Source organism: Buteo buteo, chromosome 25, assembly GCF_964188355.1.
Source record: "Buteo buteo chromosome 25, bButBut1.hap1.1, whole genome shotgun sequence".
Lineage (NCBI taxonomy): Eukaryota > Metazoa > Chordata > Aves > Accipitriformes > Accipitridae > Buteo > Buteo buteo.
The window spans coordinates 3,956,310-3,980,893 of record NC_134195.1 but is presented as its reverse complement, the minus strand read 5'-3'; the positions used below and the strand labels follow the sequence as shown (position 1 = coordinate 3,980,893).

Sequence of the window (24,584 nt, the reverse complement as noted above, 5' to 3'; positions counted from 1 at the left end):
CCTGCCTTGAGGGGGAAAAACAGTCTCTGTTGTTCCTTAGTGGTGTCTGTTTTACAAATCCTTTGTTTTTATACCCTCAGTTATAGGTTGATTGGACCGATTATTCTGTATTTGGGAAGGTGCCTTTGAGCAGCCTAAGCATACATTAATAATGATTGGCCTGAGGGTAAAGCAACCTCCTCCCCCCCGAGTAGAGGATGCTGCTCTGCACCCAGAAGCACGGTGTTCTCCTCCAGCTCCTGTCCTGAGGGTGACAGTGGCATAGCACAGGCCCTGCAGTAACATTCAGCCCTCCCTTTGGGTAGGTGTGTGCTATTTGGCATGGTTGGCCTATATACATTCCTTAAGATTTTATTAAAAATATGCATTTCTGTTGTACTTCATTCAAGTACAAATGATGTATTAATGAAGGTCTCCGTAGCTGAAAGGAATTCAGTGGGAAATCCTGTGGCTGATCTGACCCCAAGGAAAGTTTTCGCTCTTCATTTGTCTTTCTTCTCTTTTGCCTCTTCCTTTCAGTATCTAATTGCTGTTCCGTGGTTCCTGGCACTGGTGGTTAAAGCTGAGGGCCGATTTCATTTTTGTTTTTAATTTCTTTTGGCATCTGTAGGCTGAATGTCAGGACATAGAAAGACCAGAATTAAAAGGAACTTTCGGCCACTTCTAGCGTGTTCTTCGTGGAAATCAGATTTAATTTCAAGTTTTAGGTACAGCATAGTTTAAGATAATTTAAATCTGGATAATTTAAAAGCTGCTTTTCTGTAATAATTCCAGGAAGAGAAGGCACTGGGTGACGAGTCCCATTTTGGGGACGGCTGAGCATCTGAAGCCATTCTCATTCATTTCAGCAGAAGTGCAGATACATTTCCCTAACCAGCTTTTTGAAGGTGCTCGCTCCCCTTGGTCTCACGTCCATTTCACATAAAGTATTTCATATAATACCAGTGTATATCATCTTCTCTGGCTGTATGACTGTCTTGAATCCATTTACTGGAATTCCTGTGCTTTTTTTTCAAGCATTTACTGCTAACCACTAATAAATCTGGAACATATTGGGGCTTGGTGGGATGTTGGACTTTCCAGCATGAAACTTCATTGTTTCCCGTTAGAGGCTGCGGCTGGCAATTGCCTTCTCCTCCCTCCCACCCTCAGTCATCTGAAGTCCTCTCTTACTGCACCAGCTTTTTCCACCCGACCTGTCCCTGCTCATTGCCACCTCCGTCCCCCCATTCCCACGGGTGTCTCTTCCCAGGGTGGTCCTGCTGGAAAATGTGCCCGCAGTTGCTCCTGTGCAGCGAGGCAGAAGGCTCCTGGCACAGGCTCCTGCAAATCCCATCTGAACTGCTTCGTCTGCAATGACTGCAAGAAGTTTTAAGTAACTTGAAATGGCTCAGAAGAACAGCCGGGGGCCCAGCCTGAAAGATAAGATTTGAAATGAATTAGAGTACATGCCTGACATCACATCTTTTACTGAATTCTCATTTTCACCCGTCTTTTTTTTTTTGTCCCCTTTTGTCCCCATGGGATCATCCTTAAATGTTAAGCATTTAGGATGAGAAGTGTCTTTTCGCATTTCTGTAACTGCCTGGGATATTTTGAAGCTCTTACATAAACAAAAAGTAGTCAAAAATGTGTCTCTTAAATCTCTAGCTGTCACAGACGCCAGCATTAAGTAGCGGGTTTCATCGGCCGCAGTCTGGCCGACTGTCTCTTCCCGAGTTTTATGCCCACAGTCACATGGGAAGGAAAAATGACAAAAAGCGTCTGCTTTTCTCCCGACTGTCCCTGCTCACAGGTCGCAGCGTGGCAGAGCTGTAACCCCCCCAGCAATGGGGTGGTACCCGGGACAAGATGGGAGCCGGGTGCGTGGGAGATGCTGCGGGGAGCTGGACTCGTCACAGCCAAGCTGCCAAGCGCCGTTTAGTCTTGGGTTGTTGGTTTTTTTTATAAATAAAAACTTCCTCTGTGGGTTTTTTTCCCCGAAGTTGAGGGAACCCAAAGCGTTTTTCCATGTGTGGTTTCAGATGAAAATGCTTTTCTTCCTCTTTTTTTCTGTCTGTCAAAAGAACTAGTGGAAAAATTTTTTAGTATTATTCAAAAAGACCTTTATTTTTTTTCCTCTAGGCTTACTCTTTACTTTGGACTGATGCCTTGTTTTTCAGTAGCAGATCAGAGCTACCAAAAAAGATGTCTGCTAGACAAGCAAAGTAACTTTTTAAAGATTAACTTGGTACTCTTTTCATACATCAAGATTGATAATTGTATGTTATTGGCATTGCCATGATCTAAAAATGGTAGTAAATTAAAAATGCTTTGAGCTGGCAGTTTTTTGCTGCCCTGAATGAATTCTGTTATGGGCTGTGTTCAAAATAACTTCGCATCCTTGCAGCTCTGTATTACTTAGAAAGCAAGAAAGTAAATTTTGGAAGTAACTTCTTTCTGGTATTGGAATATCTAGTACACAAAATTAGTGTTTACTTTTTTGTTAGGCACAATATCTGGGGATTTCAGTTTCTTCTGCTAAATCTTATGTTCAAATTAGGGTGGTGATGGTTATTCTGAAAGAAGCACATCAGCGTTTTTTGGAGCTGTATGGCAGCAGTAGTTTCAAATGAGTTCCAGGTTAAAGCACATTTCCTTCTAGTGCTTATGTTTTCCTCATCTATTCCTGTCATTATTATAAATGTGTAACTTACTGTAAGAGAATGAATTAAGGGAAAAAATAAGCATATAATTCTAATACAAGTTCTGGTACTGCCCTCATTCTTCTACATTTGCCCTATTTTCCACACAAGTAAGAGAGACCTGTGACCTGTACCTTACCTCACACCTGATATTAATGTTTATATTTATTTATATGCTGCGTACTTGATGTGCTACTGAACTTCATGACTTGCTATTTTTATAGCAGTTAGAAGTAATTGGAAGTAGAAATGGGAATGCCTGTTGTCAAAGGAAGCAGAAATGATGTGCCAAAAAACCACTGCAGATTAGTACTGACTTTAGACCTCTGTTTTTAACTGTTTGTTAAGGGTACGCCGTGAGAGTAATTCTTCATCTGAACATAATTATTTATATGTATAACACACTTCATATGCAATCCATATTTAGATTGCTTTTAGGATCCCTGTGAATGTTACTTCTTCACATTCTTTCATGAAGGGTGTGTGTCCACAGAGCCTTTAAAAATTACTTTTAAGGGAAAAAATTCCTGAGAAATACCACACCCTCTTGCTCCAAAGAAGCCTTCCACTGTTTTTCTTTTGGTTATGTTTCTTTTTGTTTTCTTTTTCCTTCCTGAGATGCATGCTACCTGAAAGTTGCCGTGGAGTATTTGATGGTGGTACTGGCCTGCATGATGGGCCGATACCAGGAAGCAGACAACAGACGATGTATCCGTGTCTCTCTTGAATCAGGGGTGAGTTGTGCATGGGATCATCCTTAAAGCTAAACCTAAAAACTTGTCTTTAAATCCAAACAAGGATGGTTATCCCAGTTTATCCAAGTCAAACTGAAATGGCTTTTCAACCACTGCAGTCTTCATGTGTGAACAAATGCACTTTTTCTCTGGCTGTTCCCTCACCCTTTGTTTTTGCAGAGCCCACAAGCAGCATTTTTGCTTGTGGTGGCTTCCTGAGCAGGTATAACTGCAGAAGGGTAGAACTTGATGTGATCCTTATTTTAGTCCCCACCATGGAGAGCAGGCTGTGGCGGGGCTGTCTGGGGACAACTTTCCTTGGATGAGCATTTTGGAGAAGACTAGGTGAAATAAAAAAGGGAATAGGGAGCATGTGAAGATATGACCCCCTGCTACCCCTCTCTGGTCTTCCTTTCCTGTCTCCTTTACCACTTGTTTGTAAATCTCTTTAGCTGGCATCAGACTGAGCGCTTGGGTTTCAGCCGTTATCAGCTAGTTGTTGATAAGCGTCCTGCTTCTGGCACCAAGCGGCCACTGTCACCATGTTTTCTGGCACAGTGGTCTCCAAAGGGGGTGTGTGTGCACCGGATGATGCATCGGGGTGCGGAAAGAAAATGGTAGGACTTCAGTAGCAGGTGCACAGAATTTATAAATAAATAAATGTACATATATTGGGAATGTGCACTTAAACTTTCTTTACTGGTAGAGGTACGCAATCAAAATAGTTTGGAGACCACAGCTCTAGCAGATGGAAAATCCCCTTATTTGCCACCTGATGATGGCTCTGCTAAATTCAGCCCTCTGCAAATACAGCCTCCTCCCAGCTTTTAGACGCTGTGTAATGAAATGAATCCCCCAGGTAATTTGGCTGAATACCACCCCTTCTCCAACAGAAGACGTATATGAAAGGGGCTGGCTGAAAGGGAAGCGTGCTTGCAGCCTGCCTCTCCAATGCAATTAACTGAAATGCACCCACATGGTCTCTTCTTTTTTATTTGAATGGGAGCTGGTTGGTTTCCCAGTGCAGAGGAAAGAGCTGTTTTCTTCTAAAGTGAAATACCTGGTATCTGATGCTCAGTTTACCGAGGCTAGTTAAGGGAAGGAAAGGCGAAGGGGCACAGCCTGGCAGCGGGGTGACTTAAAGCGGGGGGAGCGAGCGTGGTGCCGAAATTTGCAGGGCTGGCAGGGTGCAGCAAACACGGAGGTGAGGTGACTCAGGCAGCATCCCTACCCGTCCACCCCGCTGTGCCTCCAGGCCCTGATTCCTCCCATCCCGCCACTCCTTTTCTTTTGGAGCAGTTCTTCCCCACCCTCTCCAAAAATGAAAAAAGCAGGAGCCTGCCAAGGCGCTTTGGAGGATGGTCTCCGGCGGGGCACAGTAGCAGGAGTGGGATCTTGCTGCCGGTGGCAGCTGGATGAGCTTCGGGTGAACCTCCAGCTTCACCCCGTTTGGAGTTACGACCGTGGGTTCGTGCTTATGGCCACCGCGCGGGTGCCTGAGGGGGTGGCTGGCAGAAGGAAAACGATTTGCTTCTCTTCGCACCGCCTGGTGTAAAAAATCAGGCAAAGGAGTAGGGAAAAGGAGCGCGACAGATGGACATCCCCTCTCTAGCTGCGTCCCCAGCCAGCGCTTTCAGAGCCGCCTCTTAAATGCCAGAGCCCGCCAGCCTGGCTGGCAGACAAGCTGCAAATCCGACTGCATGGCTAATGAGTGCTTTGCTCACGAGCTTGAGAGCCCTGAAATCCTTCCCTTTTGCTCAAGTTAAACTAATCTGGTGGGTTTTTTTTTTTTTCCTTTCTTTTTAACTAAACAACCTTTCTGCTGGAGTGTATGTCCAGGCTCCAAGTGGTCTGAGGTGAGGATGCAAACCCAGAGTGGGATTTGGTCCCCTGCGCTGCACTATCTCCCACTCCTGGACCTTTGATAAGCGGTGTTGCCTCTGTCCCATCTCCACCACTGAGCCCTGCACACCCTTCTGTGTTACAGGAGTGCTTGAGGGCAAATAGTTTAAGGACCATGAGATGCTCAAACACTAGAGTCAGATCTGTACACAGTGGAGGGAAGCAGCCAGTGGAGGACTGATGTGTAAAGAAGTTAGTCATCTGGGGAATGGGTCCCTGCCTTGACACGCCCTTCTTCCTACCGAAAATAAGCAAAATCAGGCAAAACTGCAAGAGGAATACAATTTTGGGATTACAGTGTGTTTAATATTCCACGGGTGGAATTGCAAAAACAAAAAAAGCGTTGATGCTAAATTAATTCATTATAATTTATTATTCAGTATGCAGCAGTAGGGTGATTGAACTCGATTTATAATGAAGGTATTTTTGTTTCCCCTTAATGATTGCTTTTGTTACAGCCAGCAGAATGGAGTAGTGCCTCAGCTTCTCCTGCAGATATGACTGCCCTGCTTTGCTGGGGAAAAAAACCCAAAAGAATCAAATGATGGTGCCAGCTTGGAAAGTTATTGCATAGCTACTGTCACATAAAGCAGAATTAATCGCAAGAGCTTTAAAATATGTGCAGTATGTCTACTGACTTTCTACAGACTGGCACTCTCAGCAATTGCTGTTAGTAATTACGCCAAAGCTTTATGCTTCTAGGGTCAAACACAAGACTTTAATGGTGAATAATTACAGGTCAGTTTTTTTGGTTTTATCTTCTGAAGGGTATTGTTTTGCTCCTTACATGCTTAAACATCCAGCACATGCTTCTGCCTCTCTGTTGCTGCACATAATGCTGCACCTTCTGGCTGTGCTACTGTGAAAGCACTGATAGGGAAAGCAAGTCCCTGGGGAAGCCAGTGGGTGGGAGGAGGAGGGTGCTGAGCATGGAGGGGAGGGTGGGCAGGGACCAGCAATCTGCCTGGCTGCCGGAAGGGGAGCTGGATGCGATGCTGTGATAATTTCTGCAGATGCATGACCCCAGTGCTGTTGACCTGAAGGGGTGGAGGAGTTCTTGAGGGTTACTGCACTGACATGCAAGACAGACATGCGGACTAAGAAAGGGCTGTCCTGTGAATAAAAGTACTTCAGGCTATTATGGCCTTCAGAATGCAATGTTGCATGTATTTCCAGATGCTTAGAAAGTCTCTCTGCCTGGAGGAGATTAATTCTTATATAAGTCTTTGTGCTCTTCATTTTCTCTGCCTCCCAAAATAGGGTGGGAGAAGGGCAGGAGAGGAAAGCAGCATGGTGGGTGAGGTGGGAGGGCACAGAAGTCGTCATATGTGGTAATAATTTCTGTTGCTTGTGCAGTATGCAAATATGCCAGCCGGTATGTCATAAAAAACTTCCGGGTAGTTTCATGTTGAGACACAGAAACCGGGGACCCAGCTGATAATGTGAAGGAAGTCCAATAATCAAAACAGTTATTCGTAGGTAGGATATTTGAATCAGAGAGCCCGCAGTCTCTTTCTGAGTCTTCAAAGTACTCTGCAGTCTTGTGAGAGATTGTATTGAGAACACTTGAAATTTTAAAGGGTGACTCACTGTATTTTCCCCTCCAAACAATTAAGCCATTTCACTGATCTCATCTTCACTGGTCTGATATGTAATAACTTGTTTTCCCTTCTGCTGCTGCCTAAATTTATTCCTCTAGTAGTGTTGTTAAATGTGAACTTTTTTAATGCTACAGTCGATCAGTAACCCAGAAGCTTATAGCTGCATGGAGGATTGCCACAGGTAACATAATTCCGTGCAGCTTCTTAATCTGGGCTTCAAGCAAATTGCTCTTGAAAGAAATCCATTCTTTGCAGCGGGTAGGTTTTTCTGAGTTTTCACTCAGGTTGGGGCAAGCATTTATGCCCCAATTCTCTCTTCTGCTCTGTGGTCCAGCCCTGACCGGGTGGGCAAGTCCAGACAGGCATTATCTTGGCTGATCCTTCAGCCAGAGAAACCTGAGGTGGCTCTGAGATTCCAAGACAAAGTAAACGTCCCCTGATGCCGTGGGTGCGTGGGCTTTCTCCACAAACCAAGCTGCTGCCGTCATCTTGCAGAGGCTGGGGAGGGGGGCAAGCCCTTGCAGTGCCCTGCTGAGACACCGGCAAGCAAAAGTTAATTTGGTATCACCAGGAGGAGAGGGGGAAAGGACTGATTTATATCCCTGACTCCCAATGGGTGAGACAGCAGGGAGCGAAAGGGAGGGAGGTGAGATGGGAGGAAGGCAGGGCGGCCAGTGGCGGCCAGCTGGCCCCGGGTCTGCGGCAGCGTGCCCGGGAGGGAGATCCCTGGTCCATCGCCAGCGAGTTTGGGAGGAAAGCGGCTACCGATGGTGTTAGTCAGAGCGCGGCTGCGGAGTGCTGCTCAAAGGGCTGGCGTGCTGTAAGAATGACGGGTTGGGCGTTATCTCATTTCCCCTTTCACATAACCCCGGGGACGGGGGAGATCATTAATGAAACCCTGGCGGTGAACGGAGCCAGAACCAGGCTGAAATGTGTAAGTAATTTCTCACAGGAGATTTGTCTTTTGGTCCTTTTGTACTATTGCACAGGCATAGCCTTCCAGTTTGCATGTTGTTTATCTTCCCCTGGCTGTTGGAGACTGCTGTAATGCTCATTAGGGATGCTTTTTCAGAGCTCGTGTAAGAGGCACCAGAAGACGTGCAGAAGAGTGAACACCGTATTTCTATTTGAAAATGGTGGCAAAAATAGGCTGCTGGAGAATTAAAGCTCAGTCAGCCTAACTTTGATCCCTAGCAAGGCATGAATGCAACTAACAGTCAATACATAAGCACTTACTGAGTAGTGCAGCATTAAAAAGGCCATGTGGAATGCTGAGAACAGATCGTTTCAAAGCAGCCAGTTTTCCAGCTCTGACAGATGAGCATGCCTCATAAACAGACAGGAGGGAATAAACGAGGTGTATCTGCTGATGCTGTCTCAAACAAAATTTCATAAGCAAACAAGAGGAAAAGGCTCTAGAATTAGAGCCATGGTGATTAACTTTGTTGGAGCACAAGCCTTGCAGCTTCTCTTCCTCCGTGTATCCACCCCTCCTCTCTTGCTGCTGGTTTGTTGCTGTCCTAGACCATTCACAGAAGTGCTGCCGCTACCTCCTCCCATTCCTTCGTCACCCCCTTGCAAGACATATTAGTTTGGACTCAGTGCTAACTTTTACTGCTGTTAGCTTTGTTCAAGAGAAGCACGTAGCAGTTTGGAAATAATAGTCTGGGTGAAATTGCCAGAAAGGAGGTGTGCAGCTGTTTGAAAAGAAGCATTTGGGCAGGAATTCTTGTTTTGATACAGAGCCACCATACAGGACCCCCCCCAGGACCTTCCTGACAGCACTTTGCAGGAGTTCCCCCTTTCCCACTTGCATTCAATAACTTAGTCAGTGACTTGGATGCTGGAGGAAAGTTGGCTTATGAAGTTGGCAGCTGTCCTTGACTTGGAGGAGCCTTGGAGGGCACAGGAGATGAATTCAAAATGATCTTGGCAGGCCGGAGAGAGGGTCCAGGATGAAGAAGTTGAAATTTCACAAAGAGAAGTGCTAAGAGTTGTACTTATGAAGGAGAATTCAAACAGCCGTGGGCTGGCCCACTTGGAGGATGTATTGAAAAGACTTAGCATGTCTTATGATGTGCTTGCACAGAAAAACAGATCTTATTTTGGAAGCATTGTGTGTAAAATATAAAGAAGGGTCGACTTAGATTTTTTTGAAGAGACTGTGTATTCATTACTGAAAAAGCCTGAGAGCAGTTGTCATGCCAGAGGAGGGTAACAGAGAGGCCTTGTTAAAGCCAAACTACTTGAAGAAGATTGGAAAGAGTGCAGCAGCCGCGAGCTGGTGTGTGCTGCTTTACTGAAACCTAGGAACAGGGCTACATCCATGGATGGCAAATCTATTTTGGTTGTGAGTTAATGTGTCTGCAGTCTCTGTAAGTGAAACGGGAGGAATATAATAGCCCTGCCTGGGTCTTTGAATTGCTTTTCTCTCTGAAACAGCATTTCCTCCTTCCGAGTGCTCTTTTGCCAGAAAGGAGATGGGTACAGCGGGGTAGGTAGGTGAAGTCAGAGGTCCCAAAACGGGACCCACACCCTGACATATCCTTGATGAGTGTGTGTCAGTTTGGGATGAGAAGTGCCCACGGCTGTGCTCTCTGCATGTGAGAGGGTATGCGCGTCTCCCCGCATGTCAGGATGCAAGGAACACGCTGGGCAATATGTAGCCCTCCTCTTTGTCTTCCCCTGTCACAGGAACTGCAGAGGAGGCGGCTGGGGAGAATGGCAGGCATGGGGTCTTCCCTTTTTGGCCATGAAGATCCTGGGGTTAGGATCTGGTCAATGCAGCTTTGGACTCTGCAGATGAGATGCTAACACTAACCAGGACCATGGGCAAACTCAAAGCAGATGAACATTAATGCCTTTGGGATTCAAAAAGTAGCCGGCGAGTAGTCTTTATTGTTTTTGGAGCAAATTCCATTGCTTAACTGCTAAAGAAGAGAAATGCTGCTTTCACTTCTTCCAGCAGTATGCGAGCAGAAAGGTCAAGCCTTTCTGCTGTTATTCCTAAGCATGTTAGAGGAGAGGAAGCTTTTGACAGCTCCCAACATCAAATCCTTCCTCCAATCAGCTGCTGTGGCTCCAGTCCCACAGCGCGGTAGGTGTGCAGTCTGCTTGTGCCTGGCATTCGAGTCCCTGGGTCTGCTCCTGCCCACTCGGCGAGGAGAGTGGGTCTAGCAGTGGGGCTGGTGTTTCCCATCATTTCTTGGCAAGGGACCCTCAGCCAAGCAATGCAGTTCATCCTGGAGCATCACTTCAGGCCAGTCTCAGGTGTAGCGGTAGCACTTTCTCAAAAGCTGAGTTTAAATATTGCAGTGAGTTCCAGAGGAAAGAAGTGACTTTCTGTGCTCTTGTTGGTTGAGAGCAGATTTTTTTTATTGGTGCCATTTCATAGAATCATAGAATGGTTTGGGTCGGAAGGGACCTTAAGGGTCATCTAGTCCAACCCCCCTGCAATGAGCAACTCTATCAGGTTGCTCAGAGCCCCGTCCAGCCTGACCTGGAATGTTTCCAGGGATGGGGCATCTACCACCTCTCGGGGCAACCTGTGCCAGGGTTTCACCACCATCATCATGAAAATAATCTTCCTTAATTGAATGGCTGCAATTTTGACTTCTTGCCTGAACCTGAGTCAGGCTGTTTCAGGGGTCCAGCTTTGATTTAAGTGAATTTGCTGTTACCCTTTGATGACCTGGGGTTAGCTGCTTTGAACAGCAGCTCTGATGACACTGAAAGGAGGGAGTGCAAGGGAAGCCCCAGGGGCTTTTTGGATTGGTTTGTTTGGTTTTGTTTGGTTTTTTTATTCCCCTTTCCTTCTTTTGAACAGGTTGTACCTTTACAACTTGTAGGGATGTGTGGGGAGAGCAGCGGGCAGGGCTTGGCCAGGCAGGAGCAGCGGCACGTTTTTGGAGGGGGTATTGTGAAACGGGAGCTTGCTGGAGGGGGATCCCAGCTCTCTGGCTCCTGCCGATGAGAGTGGCGTGGGTCCCGGCTCCCCGGCGTGGGTCCCTGGCTGCAGGCTGATGCTGTCAGACTGTCGGGCAGGGATCGCTTTGAAGACAGCAGCTGCAAAAGCTGTTGGGAGTGTTTGGTGTGAAGAAGGAAAGAGGGGGGTGAGAAATGGTCGTTCAGGTCTGTGGCCAATCTCTCTGCACGGCAGCACGAGTCAAGGGTTTTAATTAACTTTGGAAGCACGCAGTTCATGTGCAGATGAATTCTGAAATGTACAAAAGCCATCTTCTAATTATCTTTGGTGATACCAGTGAATTGGGAGAGATGATTGCAAGCCTTGAGAGGGCTGGGATCACAAGGTCCTGAAAAGACACTAAATAAATACTGTTTTCACAAAGTTTCACAAAGCAGGATGCCTACGCTGAGGGAACATCTCACTTCTGCTGAAATGGAGAGATGCTGCTTGCATCTTGCTCCCGTGTGCTGGCTATGGCACTCACTGCTCCTTTGCTCTGCAGTATCTGCATTTACTAACCCAGCTCCCCAAACCCAGCTTTCTGCTGGTTTGGCAGGCTGCGTCGGCTGGGAGAAGGCTCTCATGAGAGCAAGAGATGGTCTGAAATGAGGGTGCTGCTCCTTGCGGCTGGAGAGGAGGTGAGGGGAGGAAGGAGTGTGGTGGAGGGGAAGGACGAGCAGCGGAAGGAGAGAAAAGGAACCAGACTTCGCCCTTGCGGTGGTGGGGAGCTGCTAGATCAGCTCGGTCGCCTCTTGTGTACACCCTCAGCAAACGGGAACAGCTGAGGCATGAGTATGTGTTTCCTTCTGCTTATTTTGCTCGGTGAGTGGTGATCTCACGGGGTGGTGAGGCAGACAGCTGCAGGGTGTGACTGTCTGGCTGCTCTGCCAGCTCCTGGCAATGCGGGCACCTCAAAAATCTCCTTGCGGAGGGTAACCCAAGCTGCCTGAAGCAGGGAGGAAGGATACAGACGTGGCCAGGAGCTGGAGAGCGTTGAGCAACCTGGAGCAGTCCTGGAGGTCTGTCTGTACCCATGTGCTGCTATTCTGGTTCATGGTGGCCTGCTACAGGAGCAAAGAAAAATACCATGGGAAATGGGGTTCTGAAGCAACGGTTCCCTCCTGTAGTCAACCTTTGCTTGACAACGCTGGTCTAATTTCATGCCTAGACAGGTCCAGCCCCTCTCCTCTACCTTGGGAGCTTCATCATCACCGCAGACCCACAGCTGCTACTCCCGTCTTCTGCTGATGCTGGAAGCCCTGTCACCAGGACCAAGCTGATGGGCTCGGCTGGACCGTGTGGCTTTGTCTAGAGCTGTTCCTGTGGCTCTGTGCTGCATTTCCCCTAGTGGCCGGTCCGGGCGACCGCAGACCACAGTGATCTGGCAGTGCTTATCAGCATGGTCTCTGTGGGGCTGGCCTTGTCCTGCCCTCCTCGGCCGTCATTTTGTTCACCAGTTTTCTTCTAGCACAGCTCTTTTGGAAAATGGGTTGGTGTTACAATAGGGCCAACTACTAGGAAGTGAACAAAACTGAAAAATGTAGCCTAGCCAGGCCAAACTGGTTAAGAAGTGACTCAAATGTGCTTTAAAAAGTGTTAATGGAAGAGTTAATGCTTGTTTTCCTGGTTCCCTTTTAACAGATGCTTAGTGGCATTCTCCTTGAAGCCTTGCAACTTTTACAGTCATCATGAATCAACAAACTGTCCTTGCCTCCCTATCAAAGTGGAACTGCTGGCATATGAGCAATATATGCATTGCAATACCAGGCCTCTCTTCATTCTGTATGGCAACAGGTTTATTGTGATTTTCTTCGTCCTGGAGAACAAATGGCTCTTACCTTGACATCTGCCACGTTATTTTGAGAGACAAAGCTGTAGTGCCTTCTTTCTCCTAGGTTAGTAACTGTCCAGTGATAAGTTTAATACAGCTTTGTTGCTGGTTTTGTACTTGAAGGGCCTTTGCAGGAAGAGATAAGAAGTTCAAATGAGGAAGCACTATGCAGCAGTATGGGAAACAGCAGCTTGGAAAGATAATGTACATTGTTAATTTGTCCACAGAAAAGGGTTAGCGATAATGTTAAGTGGCCTGACGACAGAAATAGAAGGAGCAAGAAGCAGGATGTGGAGAGACGTGGTGGAGAAGGGAGAGCAAAATAAGGCTCTGTTGGTACGGCTTAGTATTATTTGGTGCCTATGGTGAAAGCGGGTAAAAAGGATTACTGAGATGCATGTGCATTGTCTGCCAAAAATCTTGTAAGAAGGCAAGGTATTGTGCACCAAACTTCACCAAAATGCATTGAATATTGCAGATAAATACAGTACAGTGCACCAAGTACAGTTTTAAATATCTGAATAGAGATTTCTGCGTTGCCTTTAGGTCAAATGCCAGCACAAACGCCATGTCTGAAAGTAGCACATCAATTTCTCTGTTAAACGCTGCTGTAGATCTGGGGCTGGCCCTGCTCGGTTGCGCAGCTTGGGAGCATGGAGGACAACTAGTCATGTTTTCACAGGATGTATTTGTTTTTAAGTTATGTCTGTCCGTAAGCAGAAAAATTAGTAAATACCCTTCTGAGTGACCAAGAAAAAAAATATCCATTTTCTTGAATTCCTTTATAAACTCTACAAGCATACTTCATAACCATTATTGTCAATAAGCGGTAAAATAGTGTTATGAGGGTTAGATATTTGTCATTAAAAATATTAAACCTTTAAAAATGGCTTGCTCTGTCCAGGCCAATACTTACATGGCAGAAAGCTGCCTTTAAAGGGATTGCATGATATATGAAAACTGTACCTTTTTAATTCTTTCTCTGTAACCAGTAGCAGGCCAAAAGGCACGTTACTAAGAGCGTGCAGTGGAAAACGCCGGTGAGTAGATTTGCACTTGTAGTTGTCCTGGAGCTGTACTGCTGTACAAGCAGAGCTGGGGACAAGTTCTGCCTGGAGGCATGTCCTACGTGTCCCCTGCAGAAGTCAGGTTGTGGCCTTGTTTCTCCATCCCCATCACTAGCAGTGAGCAAGGTTTTAGGGTTTTAGGCTCTGCTTGATACAGCTCTGATTGTGTAGCAAGTGGCGGGGGACCGTTGTCCATCTTGAGGAGCTTGCTGCTTGAACCTGCAAAGGATTGCCGGGGGCCTTTGGAGAGGTGCACAAGGGATTCAGATTGCTTCAGGAGAACGGAGTTTGAGCCTCTGTCCGTGCAAGAGAGACGTGGCTCAGCTCTTGTTCGGTTGTCCAGGTCGATCGCCCTGACCTGCTGCTGTAGGAGGTGGTGGGTATTTTCTGTTCCCAGTTAGTCCCTGCCCTGTGCTGAGGTTGCCAGGGATGGCGGAGGTCTTCCAGGAGATGGGGAGTGAAACTGGCTGCCTTCGTCTCGGGAAAGAAGAAAATCAGAGGGTATTCCTCCTTTCTCAGCAGGTGGGTAGGTGGGGAGATAGGGCCATCCCCCTCCCCTTGGCATTGACAGAGGTGCTCGCGGGGGGGTCGGGTGGCCCTGCGCGGCTGTCCACGGCCCACCGGTGACTCCAGGGCTTGCTTTTCCCAGGTAAGTACCTGGGACCCTGTCACACTCGTCGAGATGTCTGGCGTTGTGCACACAGAGTTGTTGCTTGTTCCTTCTCTCTTTGTCCCCAGAATAATGCTGTAAAAAGCCCCAAATTAAGGTATACCTCCGGAGGGACTGAAATTGTCAGGAAATTCGTAAGGTGAAAACACCCCAGTGATCCCTCTTGGCTCTGGTCTCTCCAGGTTTTTGTACTTTTGTCATTTAAAAAATACTGATGGTATAACTAAAGCTATACCCCTTCTTGTGTAGTGCAGAATTTGCTTCCTTCTCTCTCCCTGGTGATTTTGGGATAGAGGATTGGCGTGACACAATTTGTGGAGCCGAACTGTGAACTTTGATGAATTTGTCCTCCTCTTTGATGAATTTGTCCTCCTCTTTGATGAATTTGTCCTCCTCAGTTTTTTACAGAGTGAAAGAAGGAAGTGGTTTGCTAAGTCACTTTTGAAAAAAAAAAATTATCACAACTACCAGTAATAACCACGAGGAAAACATGCAAAGAGTGACTATTCAATGTAAAGCTATATATGGGAAGGGCTGTTCATTGTGAACCTGCTGCCAGCGAGGCTGCACCCTACCAGTAAGTGTCCACCCGCTCGCTTGGGCTGAGGGTCTGGCTGTCGTGTCTGCCCCAGGACACGTTGTGCTGCTTTCCAAGCTGACAGCCTGGCAACAAATTGTGCTGTCTTTTAGTCCTTTGCGGGGAAAATCTTGCAAGCGGGAGCCATGCGTGGGAACGGTGATCAATGGAATTAGGAAAAGGATGGGTAATAGTTTTGCTTGCTGGGTTTTATTACTACTAAAAGCGAGCGGCACCAGTAACAGAGCTTTGAGCGAAGTCCTTTGTCATTCTGGAAATGCATAGAGGTGTCCTGGTATTCCCGGTAGTTTTTTATCCGTTGCTCATCTGGAGTGTTTTTAGGGACACTGTTTAGTCTCCACCCAGATCAGAGGATTCGTGGTCGGTTTGAAGATATCCCGTTGCTGACGGGGTTTTTTGGGCAATGGGATAATTGGCAGTGGCTGAGGAAAAGGACACTGTGATGGAATAATTGAACCTGCAAGTATAATTCCAGTGGAAGGAATAGTTTTGCCAACCTGTTACAGAAATTGTATCACTTCTGGTATGATTTAAGGGAGTCTTTATGTTCAGAAGTCAGTCACTTTTCCAGTGAAGCAAACCTTTTACTGTAGGGCAGCTGTGCTTTTCTGGTTTAAGAACTTTGCTCTAATTTAAGACTCTTAAGTGTGTTTTTCATGTGCTTTAAAATATAATGAAAAATCCATATGAGAAAGTATTTTTATTTTTTGTGCTGAATACAAAAGTAATTTTCACAGCGTTAAGGGGAGCGTGGTGGTGTTTCCATTTTACAGTATTCTGAATTTTGGGGGTGAATTAGTTTTGTTTCCTTTGCACTGTGAATTTCTTTTTCAGTATGGATTTTTCTGCATGGATATGGATTAATAACTTTGAAACCAAAATGTATATACTTAAAAATTAAGATTTTTTTTTTGAGTGGCTGAAAACTGTACCTTGCCTGTGTTTCTTAAGTCTTTACATGTATTCAGCTTTATTTTTCTAGACACATGAGCTACTTTGTATGTTCTGCACTAGAGAGTACATTAGTTTTTACACAAGAAACCGTCATACTATTAGTCTCTGACTTTTAAAGGTGACATGGCTGGTTCGTTACTAAAGTGATCACCTCTACGGAACTGCTGCTTTCTACCTTTCTTGGAAATGCTAGTCAGACTATAGGTGGCTGTGTGATATGTTCACAGACATACAGCCAAGATCCTTCTTCTTCTGGGCTGCTAAAGTGACCATCCCTTGCCATTCAGCTCATCCTTCTTACACCAGCACCGTTCAAGGGCTCCAAGACCCTCTTAGGAGCTGAGGGTTGGGTTGTCCTTCTAAAAGCCCAGCACTTGCAGCTGTAAATTAGCATCACCTACTGCTTGGCGGTCACATTTGGTTGTGTGCCATGAGGTGGTGCTGCCTTCAAGCACCTGCACGTTGTTGGGATCACCAGGACCTCTTCCAGCCTTTGCAAGGGGAACGTGCCATCTTCTGTCCTTGGCAGTTTGATTTCATTTTGGTGTAAAGAACACTAAACCTTGAGAAAAGGCTTTTTTTTCTCTACTAGTCATGTAGCATTAGTCATTTGAAAATTATTGGTGAGATGGAAATCAAACAAGCCAGGAGAATAATTGTTGGGCAGTCAACAGAGGAAGCAGTTTATAGGCTGCTGTGGTTTTGTTTGCATTTATTTAACCCCAATGAGTGGTGTTTTGGAGAAAAATGAAGACTTCCTAATACTCACATTCCTTCAGTGAAAGGGCAAAGTCAGCTGGGGCCTGTTTCGAGATTTCCCACTAGCTCTCCAGCAAAACCAGGTCTCAGCGGCTACCCATCTGGGTCGGCTCAGTCGGCTTTTCGGTAGCTCTGGAAGGGCTCGCTGGCTTTCAGGGCACAAACCTGGCCGTCAGAGCAGGCAATTCCCTGCGTTATCTGGAGCAGCAGCTTTCTGGGCAGTTTCGTTCATTTGCCACCCATTTTCAGGTTCTGCTTTTGCCCCCCCCCCTTTTTTTTCCCTTGGAGTCTTCCTCAGCATTTTGTGGCATCTACTGGGGAACTTCTCATCACCCAGTAAGCCAGCTGTTACCAGGGGCTTTTTAGCCCCATTTCAATGGCATTTTATCCCATTACAAAAGAGTAAAGTAAACATTCTGGATATTATCTATCTACAGTAGTAGGGTGCAAGTAGAAGACAACTTGTTTAAAAATAAGACTTTTCAGTCTTCTTTTTCAGACTTAGTCTTCATGCATCATTAACAAAGTGCTTGAATGTAGAAAACATATTTCTGGCTGGGGTTGAAAATCTCTTTTGGGAAGAGGCTTTTAATTCCAAGAGAGTGAAAATTATTCTGAAGGGAAGGTCCCGTATCTAGAAATGCAGTTTGGGAGTTGGTTGTGTGCCTTAGCTGTGTTCTTCCACATCTTCTAGGCTATGAAGATTAATCTAAATTCTGAATTTCCTGGCTTTAAACCTTCCCTTCCTCCATCTTTTTGGTATGTTGTTTTTTTTTCCTCTTTTTTTTTTTTTTTTAAGATGTCCCATGGAGTTCCGTAATGAGTATTTGTACCCATATGAGTAATTGTACCCATCTTCAAATTTTCAACTGCTTGCCAGCTTGTTTATCACTCTTTTTTTGAAAAGGCATATTTACAAATGGAGGGACAAAACTGATTCATGCTGTGTCACATGCTTTCTTCTTTGCACACCTACTCATGCATTGATCATCCATTTGATTAACAGCATGATTAACAGCATAAATTTCTAGTTATAATGCTAACATGGATCTTCAGCTGCTGGTCTGTCACTCCTTTCTGCTCTCCACTTGGGCCCAGTCTGAATTATTAAAGCATATGTGGGTTAATCCATACCTCCCTCTGTCTGTAGAGAGAAATACTGGCACTGAGAAATAAGGCATCATTTTCCCAGTAGAGGGAGGCATTGTAAAGCTCAGCCAAAGCAGGATTCCAGGTGCTGGAGAAAAATGTGCCTTTTGCCGGGTTTTTTAGGCTGAATTTTAGGAATTCGGGGGCAGCGTGTGCAGAGAGCTTGGAGGAGGCAGCCAAAAGACCTCGCTCCACGTTCGGGTAGACAGAAGATTCTCCCATGCTTGCTTTTATATTTTTTTTTATTATTATTGCAATAGAATAGTTGGAGGGAGAGCAGGGACCTGTGCCTTGCCTCACCGAAGCCTCACGGGCGACCTGTGGTGGAGGTGGCGATGCCTTTGGTACCACCAAGGCAAGGAGGGACCCCCATGCCCACGGCGGCAGCCCCCCTCACTTCCCTCTGCCCCCTCAAATCCCAAAGGACTTTGGTGGGTTGAGTGCGTCGCTGCTCCGAAGGGTGTTGAGCACACCGTCATGTATTTTTTTTCACTTTACATTGTATGGAACGGACGTGCATCTATAGAAGAGGTTTTATAAAACCCAGCAACTACCGTTAGAATTGCAGCAAACGCGCTTGGTCTGCTGGAGCATGGACATAAATCCATAGCGCTGCTTTGCAGTGTCCACTTAGTTCAAGTGCCTCGTACTTAGCCTAATCCACAGATTAAATATGCATGTTTCAGGACTGATTGATCGCTAAGTGGAACAGGGCAAGAAACATCAAAACAGATGTTGGAGTCACATTAGACAAGGAAGGAAACGTGTAATTAGTTAATTATTTAACTCCTTGAATCAACAGCTTAGGCTCCTGTGAAGCTTTGATTTAATTTTTTTTTTCCCCAAGGCTTGCATCCTTAGATTTGTGGTGTGATTTCTCTCCGCTCATTTCCTTTTATCTCCGCCTGCCCTAGCAGGGACCCAAGGTGCGGTGTGCTTTTCCTTGACACCCAAACCCATCTGTGGGGACCTGCCTCAGCAGCCTAATTCAGAGAGGTGTAAAGCTTCATTTGCCGTCAGCGCATCACTTGGGCGCTTCGGGGCTTCTTGTAAAATTGCCGGAAGGGTTATTGCCACCTTCCTTTGCTTGCTCCAGCGAGTCCCCTGCATTCCCGCTGACGTACAAGGCTTTTCCTTGGCTTTAAACAGTTTTTTTCTTCCAGACCTTGCGAGAAATAATAGAAAGCCAGCGCTCTTGGACACATTCCTCTGGAGACTCATCCCAGTGATAAGCTGGGTGAGCGATGGGGGATGGAGAACAACTGTTCTTATAATGCTCTTGTGATTTTTTTTTTTGTTTGTTTTGACTGCTTATGCTGCCCTGAAAACAGCTTTTTCTATTGCTTTAAAAATCTTCAGCTATATTTGATTGAAATTTGGTGGTAGTTCAAGGTTTAAAAAAAACCAAAGACAAGAATGTGTCACTGGAGTGGAAAAAAGATCAATCACATCGATAAAGGCTTCTCTGTGTAGAATGACAGAGCTAGAATTTGTCTTTTCTGGTTTTTATAGTTAACGTGCATTCTCTGTAAATACAGACTCATGAAGAAATGTACTGAATTTGAAGTCCTTGGCATTTGTTGTTATTCCTAAATTCAGTGACATGGTTTCTAACATCATGGATTACTGTTCACATCCCTTTGAGCACAGTGAAAAATAACCAGACATAACCTGTCTGTCTGAAAAGTTTTTTAAATTGCAAAGTTCTGCTGAATACCTACAGTCACCAGAACAACAGTACTTTAACACAAATTTAAGAGAGAGCACATCAGGCCTGGTATATCGAGATAAATGTTTTGTAGAACTGCAGTGAAAACTTAAGCATGAGCCTTCTCCCACGTGACAAAAAGTTATTTATTGCTTGGGATGAATGAAGGACTGCATAGTTTCTGTCTAGGTTCTACCTTTTGCTGCTTAGACATAGGTGAATATTTTCCTTGAATAAAAAAACTGATAATACCGTGCTTATCCATCAGATTGCAGTAGCAACATTAGCTTTCTCTGGGGGTGGAAGGAAGGTTGGTTGCATGAGTGAAGAGGCATACACTGGAAAATGAAGAGTGAACCTTCCAAGTAAAGGACATAAAAGAAGACTACGTGTTACCAGTAATAAGAAAAGCCATGGTAACTTGGCCGGTTCTCAAAAATCCTGACGGAATGTGAAAGGTCCAAGTGGCCCCGTCCCACGCGAGAAGAACGTAATCTCTCAAAAAAGGAATTATAAACAGCAGATAGGGGCTGGAAGGTAAAAGGGGGTGTGGGGAGCAGGAGGCACTCGCTGGGGAAGTTCTTCTTGCAGAGCGAGGTCCATCCGAGTTGCTTTCTGGCAACCTTTAAGCGAGTTAGTGGTGAAATATCATTTGCATTCTCCAACATCTCTCCAAAAAATGCCCTTACAACATGTATTTGATACTCAGAACTTAAGGTTTGGCTGTTTTGAGTAATTTCAGATTTGAAACCTTGTCTCTCATGAGCATTGGTGGAGGATCCCACAGAGCAGAAAAGGAGTCCAGTTTGGATTTCTCCTTGTAGAAAGCTTTTAGGTTGTTCTCAGTCCTCCATGAAAGTCTTTTCTACATCAGCTTAGACCCCTGTTGGAGTTTGCTGAAGAAGCCTGTGAAATAGTGATGCTGTGGAGCCGATTCCCAGGTCTATTTAAAAAAATTAACCATCTTGTGCTCCTGTAGATTGAGGTGGATTTGATCTCTGTAACAAATAACTCATTTTTGTGTCTGGACTCCTTGTATTCCTTCAATTTATGTGCTCTGTCTGGTGGCGTTCATTTTAAATTTTAATAATACCGGTATGGTGCAGCTCTGGTTTCAAAGTATATTTTAGTAAAAGCCGTTGTCCCACAGACTCTCCAAGCACAGCAGCTGTTCATGCAGATAAACGTGAACTTTAATGCTGTGTACTTCACACCAACGCAACTTGCAGCAGAGTGGGTGAAGAGTTGTCCTTTAATTTTTGATAGACTTGAGTCATGATTAACACAAAAGTATTCAGTATACACTGAAGAGACTGCTACTGTAGTGAGTAAAAATTTATGTACAACTTTGTAGGTAATAGTTCGATTTCATTAGTTTACAAAGAGCTTTTTCGCAGCAAAAAATCTATTCTGTCTTCACTTTTTAGATTATTATTATCTAAAATTGATTGTTTGGACAAAGATAAATCATTGGTACACTGATATTTAAAGCACAGTAAAAATTGTTGGTAATGTATAAAAGCTGCTCTGCCATGGGCATCTGTCATCTGCCGTCCTTAACTTTTCATTTAATCGCTGACTGACTGACTGCAGGGAACTGGCATTTAATTAGGTTTAACCTTATCCTACTGCAGATTGAGAAACAATTTTAAATACTTCATTTGAAACTGGAATGCAGCGTGTTTAGGCAAATATCATGACCATTCTCTTTTATTTTCTGAGGACAGGAGCTCAGATGTCTTGTTGACGTTTCAGTGTGTGCAGCCTTCTAACATCATATAAATCCCTTTGAATATCTCCAACCATTATCTATTTGGCATGTTATGTGATTCCTTTCCAAAAGAATTTCTGTTATTTTTCCACTGTGTGATGTTTTATATTATATTTTGATGACATTCCAGAGGGAAGCACATTGATAGTATTATATAAAATTACTGTGCTTGTGTTCAGTCTGGTGATCCTGACAAAATTGGTGTCGTGATGTACCCAGTATTATGTATGTTATGCTTTTCTCTGTGACAAGGATTCAAAAGTACTCTTATATGTATTCTACTACAAAATAAACACTTTAATAATGAACTATGAAATTCATACTACATGGAACTTGTTTCCTATCCTTGTCAAAACAGTCCTTGAATTCTTAGATTTCTTGGCTTTTATTAAATGCAAGTTCATTTAAAAAACACACCCTCCCCCACTCTCAACATAGAAGTAAAAACTCTGAATTAAGTTTTTGTTCATGTGTGCCAAGGATAACGTCAAAGAAATTGTAAAAATTTTTCAAGAAGTGATAAGCTTTTCTGAAGCCTCCTTTTAAGTTGAAGCAAAGAGTTTTATTACTAAAAAAATTACTGAGATGAGACGCAGAGCTTGCAAATCCCTGCTAGTCACCTTCCTGTCTTACAGGAAACCTTAAGCACTTTCATTCCTGTTTTACAATTACACAGGACACTCCATCACTACAAAATGTGACAAATAGTTACGGCAGTTATGTTTTGATAGCTGAGAGTAGGAAGAAAAATACATTGCGGTTTTCTTCTGCTTTTCAAGATGCGTGGAAAAGAGCGATTTCTGACAAGCGCAGGGCTATTGTGTTTCCAAAAGAGTACTTTAACGCTGGTTACTGAAGTTGCTTCACTGCATTAATCTCCCTATCGGAGTTTGCTCACGTGCCTGAGTAACTCCGACTTTCCATAGCGCTGATGACTTTCTTTTTTGTCCTAAATTATAGCGGCAAAGAGTTAACAGCTCATGGCAGCCCTGGAGATTTTCAGCTCCTCGCAGGAGGTGCTGGGCGAGCGTCAGGCTTTGCACCCCACGGCGGGGTCGATCCCGTCGGGGCAGCGGGAGTTCGAAGTGAAGCTGGAGGGCAGGCGGTGAGTTTGCGGCAGACATCCCTGAGGTGCGATCGGGCGATAAAGGAAACGTGGTGCCCTTCGGGAGGGTGTGTACCTATGAGAAACAGGAAACCCAGCAGCGTCGGCCGCCTGCCTGCCCTGCCTGCCCTGCCTGCGGAGGTTGGTCGCTCCGGCGGGCGCAGGTGTGCCGACACGCCGACGAACCTCTTCTCTCCAGGCATCTTGGCTGGCGCGTTCCTCGGCAGCAACATCTGGAAGAGGCTGGAAGAGAAAAGGGGGGGGGACGACCCAACTCAAAAGCCAAAACACGCACGCGAGCGCAACCCCCCCCTTTAAAAAAAAAAAAAAATTCCAACCCTCCAGGTAGAGAAATATGACGGCCTTGCAGCTGAAAGAGTTGTCACATTCAGGTCTGTACAGGAGGAGACGGGATCGCCCGGATAGCGTGGGACTGCCGGGGTCACACGAAGAGAAGTTGAGGTGAGTGCGAATTGACGGGCACCGCCGAGCCCTTCTCGGCAGCCTGCTCTCTTCGTTCGGCGGTTTTAGGAAACGAAATGCAAACACAGCTCGGGAAAGTCACTGCAAAACACATGCGTCGAGAAGCAGTCCCCAAAGCGCTACAGCAAAAAAACTCCAAAGGAGGGATCACAGGAGCCATACGGTGACCTTGTGGGTTTTGGCGATGGTGTGACTCCCTTCCCTGGCTCTGGGAAGGGCAAATATTAGCTGGTGGTTGCTTCTGGATCCTTTCTGACAGCCAGCACTTGCAAGTAGATAACTTTCCGCAGCCCGACAACTTTGCTCACTCTGGTTTGAAGTCGGTTTTGGGTCACCCAGGCACTGGGGGTTGTGCTGCTTGTCGGGGGTCTTGGCACAGCCCCTCCGAGGGGCTGGGGGTCCTGGGCTCTGACTTTCTTCATGGGGGGTTCTTTGTTGTGGAAAGGACTTTAGACAAAAGAATGCAGCAGGACCACTTAGCCTGACCTTAGCCGGGAAGGGTGACCAAAAATCGGAAAGCCATTTAATGTCCAGGGTTATCTTCCTGATGCTACGTGCCTTTTGAAAGAGTAACAGAGAATTTTCAAAATGCCTCTGTTTGGAGCAGGGAGGTTAGAGGATTGTTTGTAACCTGAGTAAGCGCAGACACCAAAAAAAAAGTAAAAATGCAAAGTTTTTTTCTAAGTGTGCTCGGTGTGAAAGCAATCTGTTCCCACTTCAGGCTCCTCAGAAAAGGATCCTTGTGTAAACACTAACAAAAGCCTCGGTGGAGAGGAAGCACTTCCTATCTCTTAATGCCTGTTCTCTGGTTGTATTTTTAGATTATTTTTCGTTGTTGGTGGTTGTGCATCGGATTGGAGTGCTGTGTAATTTAGAGGGATTTTGTTACTGTGCTTTCATTACCTGAGTTAGCAATTTCAGAAGGATGAGTATTCAGATTTGGGGGATTTACCCTTTTGTTATAACTAAGCACCTTAAATAAAAATTAGTGTGGCAAAATGTATCATCATAATGAGATTATTTGCCATGAGATATCAGAAATAGCGCATCAGTTCTAGGAATGTGTTAACTTGTGGGTCTGATACGTGTGCTTGGTATCTATTTATAGTATTCATTCTGAATTGATTTCCTAGGTGGATTTCTAATAGCATTAGCAATATATTTATATGACTATAGATGGAAGAATAAGCAATTAGTAGAGTAAGAGATGTGCAGAGATTCTGGACTTTTTTATGTTTGGTTTCTTTTATAAAAAACTAGCAATGAGGAAGAATAGATCTTTTGAGGGAAAAGAAAGCTGCTTTTTAAAGCATATACATAAAAATGAGTGCTAGCTCTCTATGGTTGTGTTGCTGTTTCTCTTATTTATATGCACATCCAAGATAGGAATGAGACCCTTTGGGGCTGGGTGGGGGGAAGGGGTTGTCTGTACCAGTATAAGTCCAGGTGTTTTGATCCTTTCCTGAGCCTCTACTGGTTAAAGATAAGAAATATGTGAAACAGGGATTGGTCTTGAGAAATAAAATCCAAGTTGGAGGAAATAGCAGATCAGGGGACTTATGAATCAGCTCAGGGCAGGGTATAGGAGATACGAGAAGGTG

The 24,584-nt window shown here is 45.2% G+C and overlaps 1 protein-coding gene across 6 annotated transcripts in view; it reads left to right on the top strand.

The window, feature by feature from the left end:
* The window catches only part of LIMS1 (LIM zinc finger domain containing 1), a 73,964-nt gene that overhangs the window by 16,500 nt on the left and 32,880 nt on the right, over nucleotides 1-24,584 (top strand). The window contains exon 1 of one of the 6 annotated variants that reach the window (XM_075057208.1): nucleotides 3,359-3,418. The exons of 2 other annotated variants lie outside the window; for them this stretch is intronic. Coding sequence is in view for 3 of the 4 variants with exons in the window: in XM_075057202.1 (XP_074913303.1) it covers nucleotides 22,856-22,962 (107 nt within the window). In the remaining variant the exon portion in view is untranslated. Of the gene's footprint in view, nucleotides 1-3,358; nucleotides 3,419-14,974; nucleotides 15,034-22,370; nucleotides 22,963-24,584 lie in introns of those variants that run through there. 3 more of the 6 variants (XM_075057205.1, XM_075057202.1, XM_075057203.1) reach the window with 3 other exon arrangements.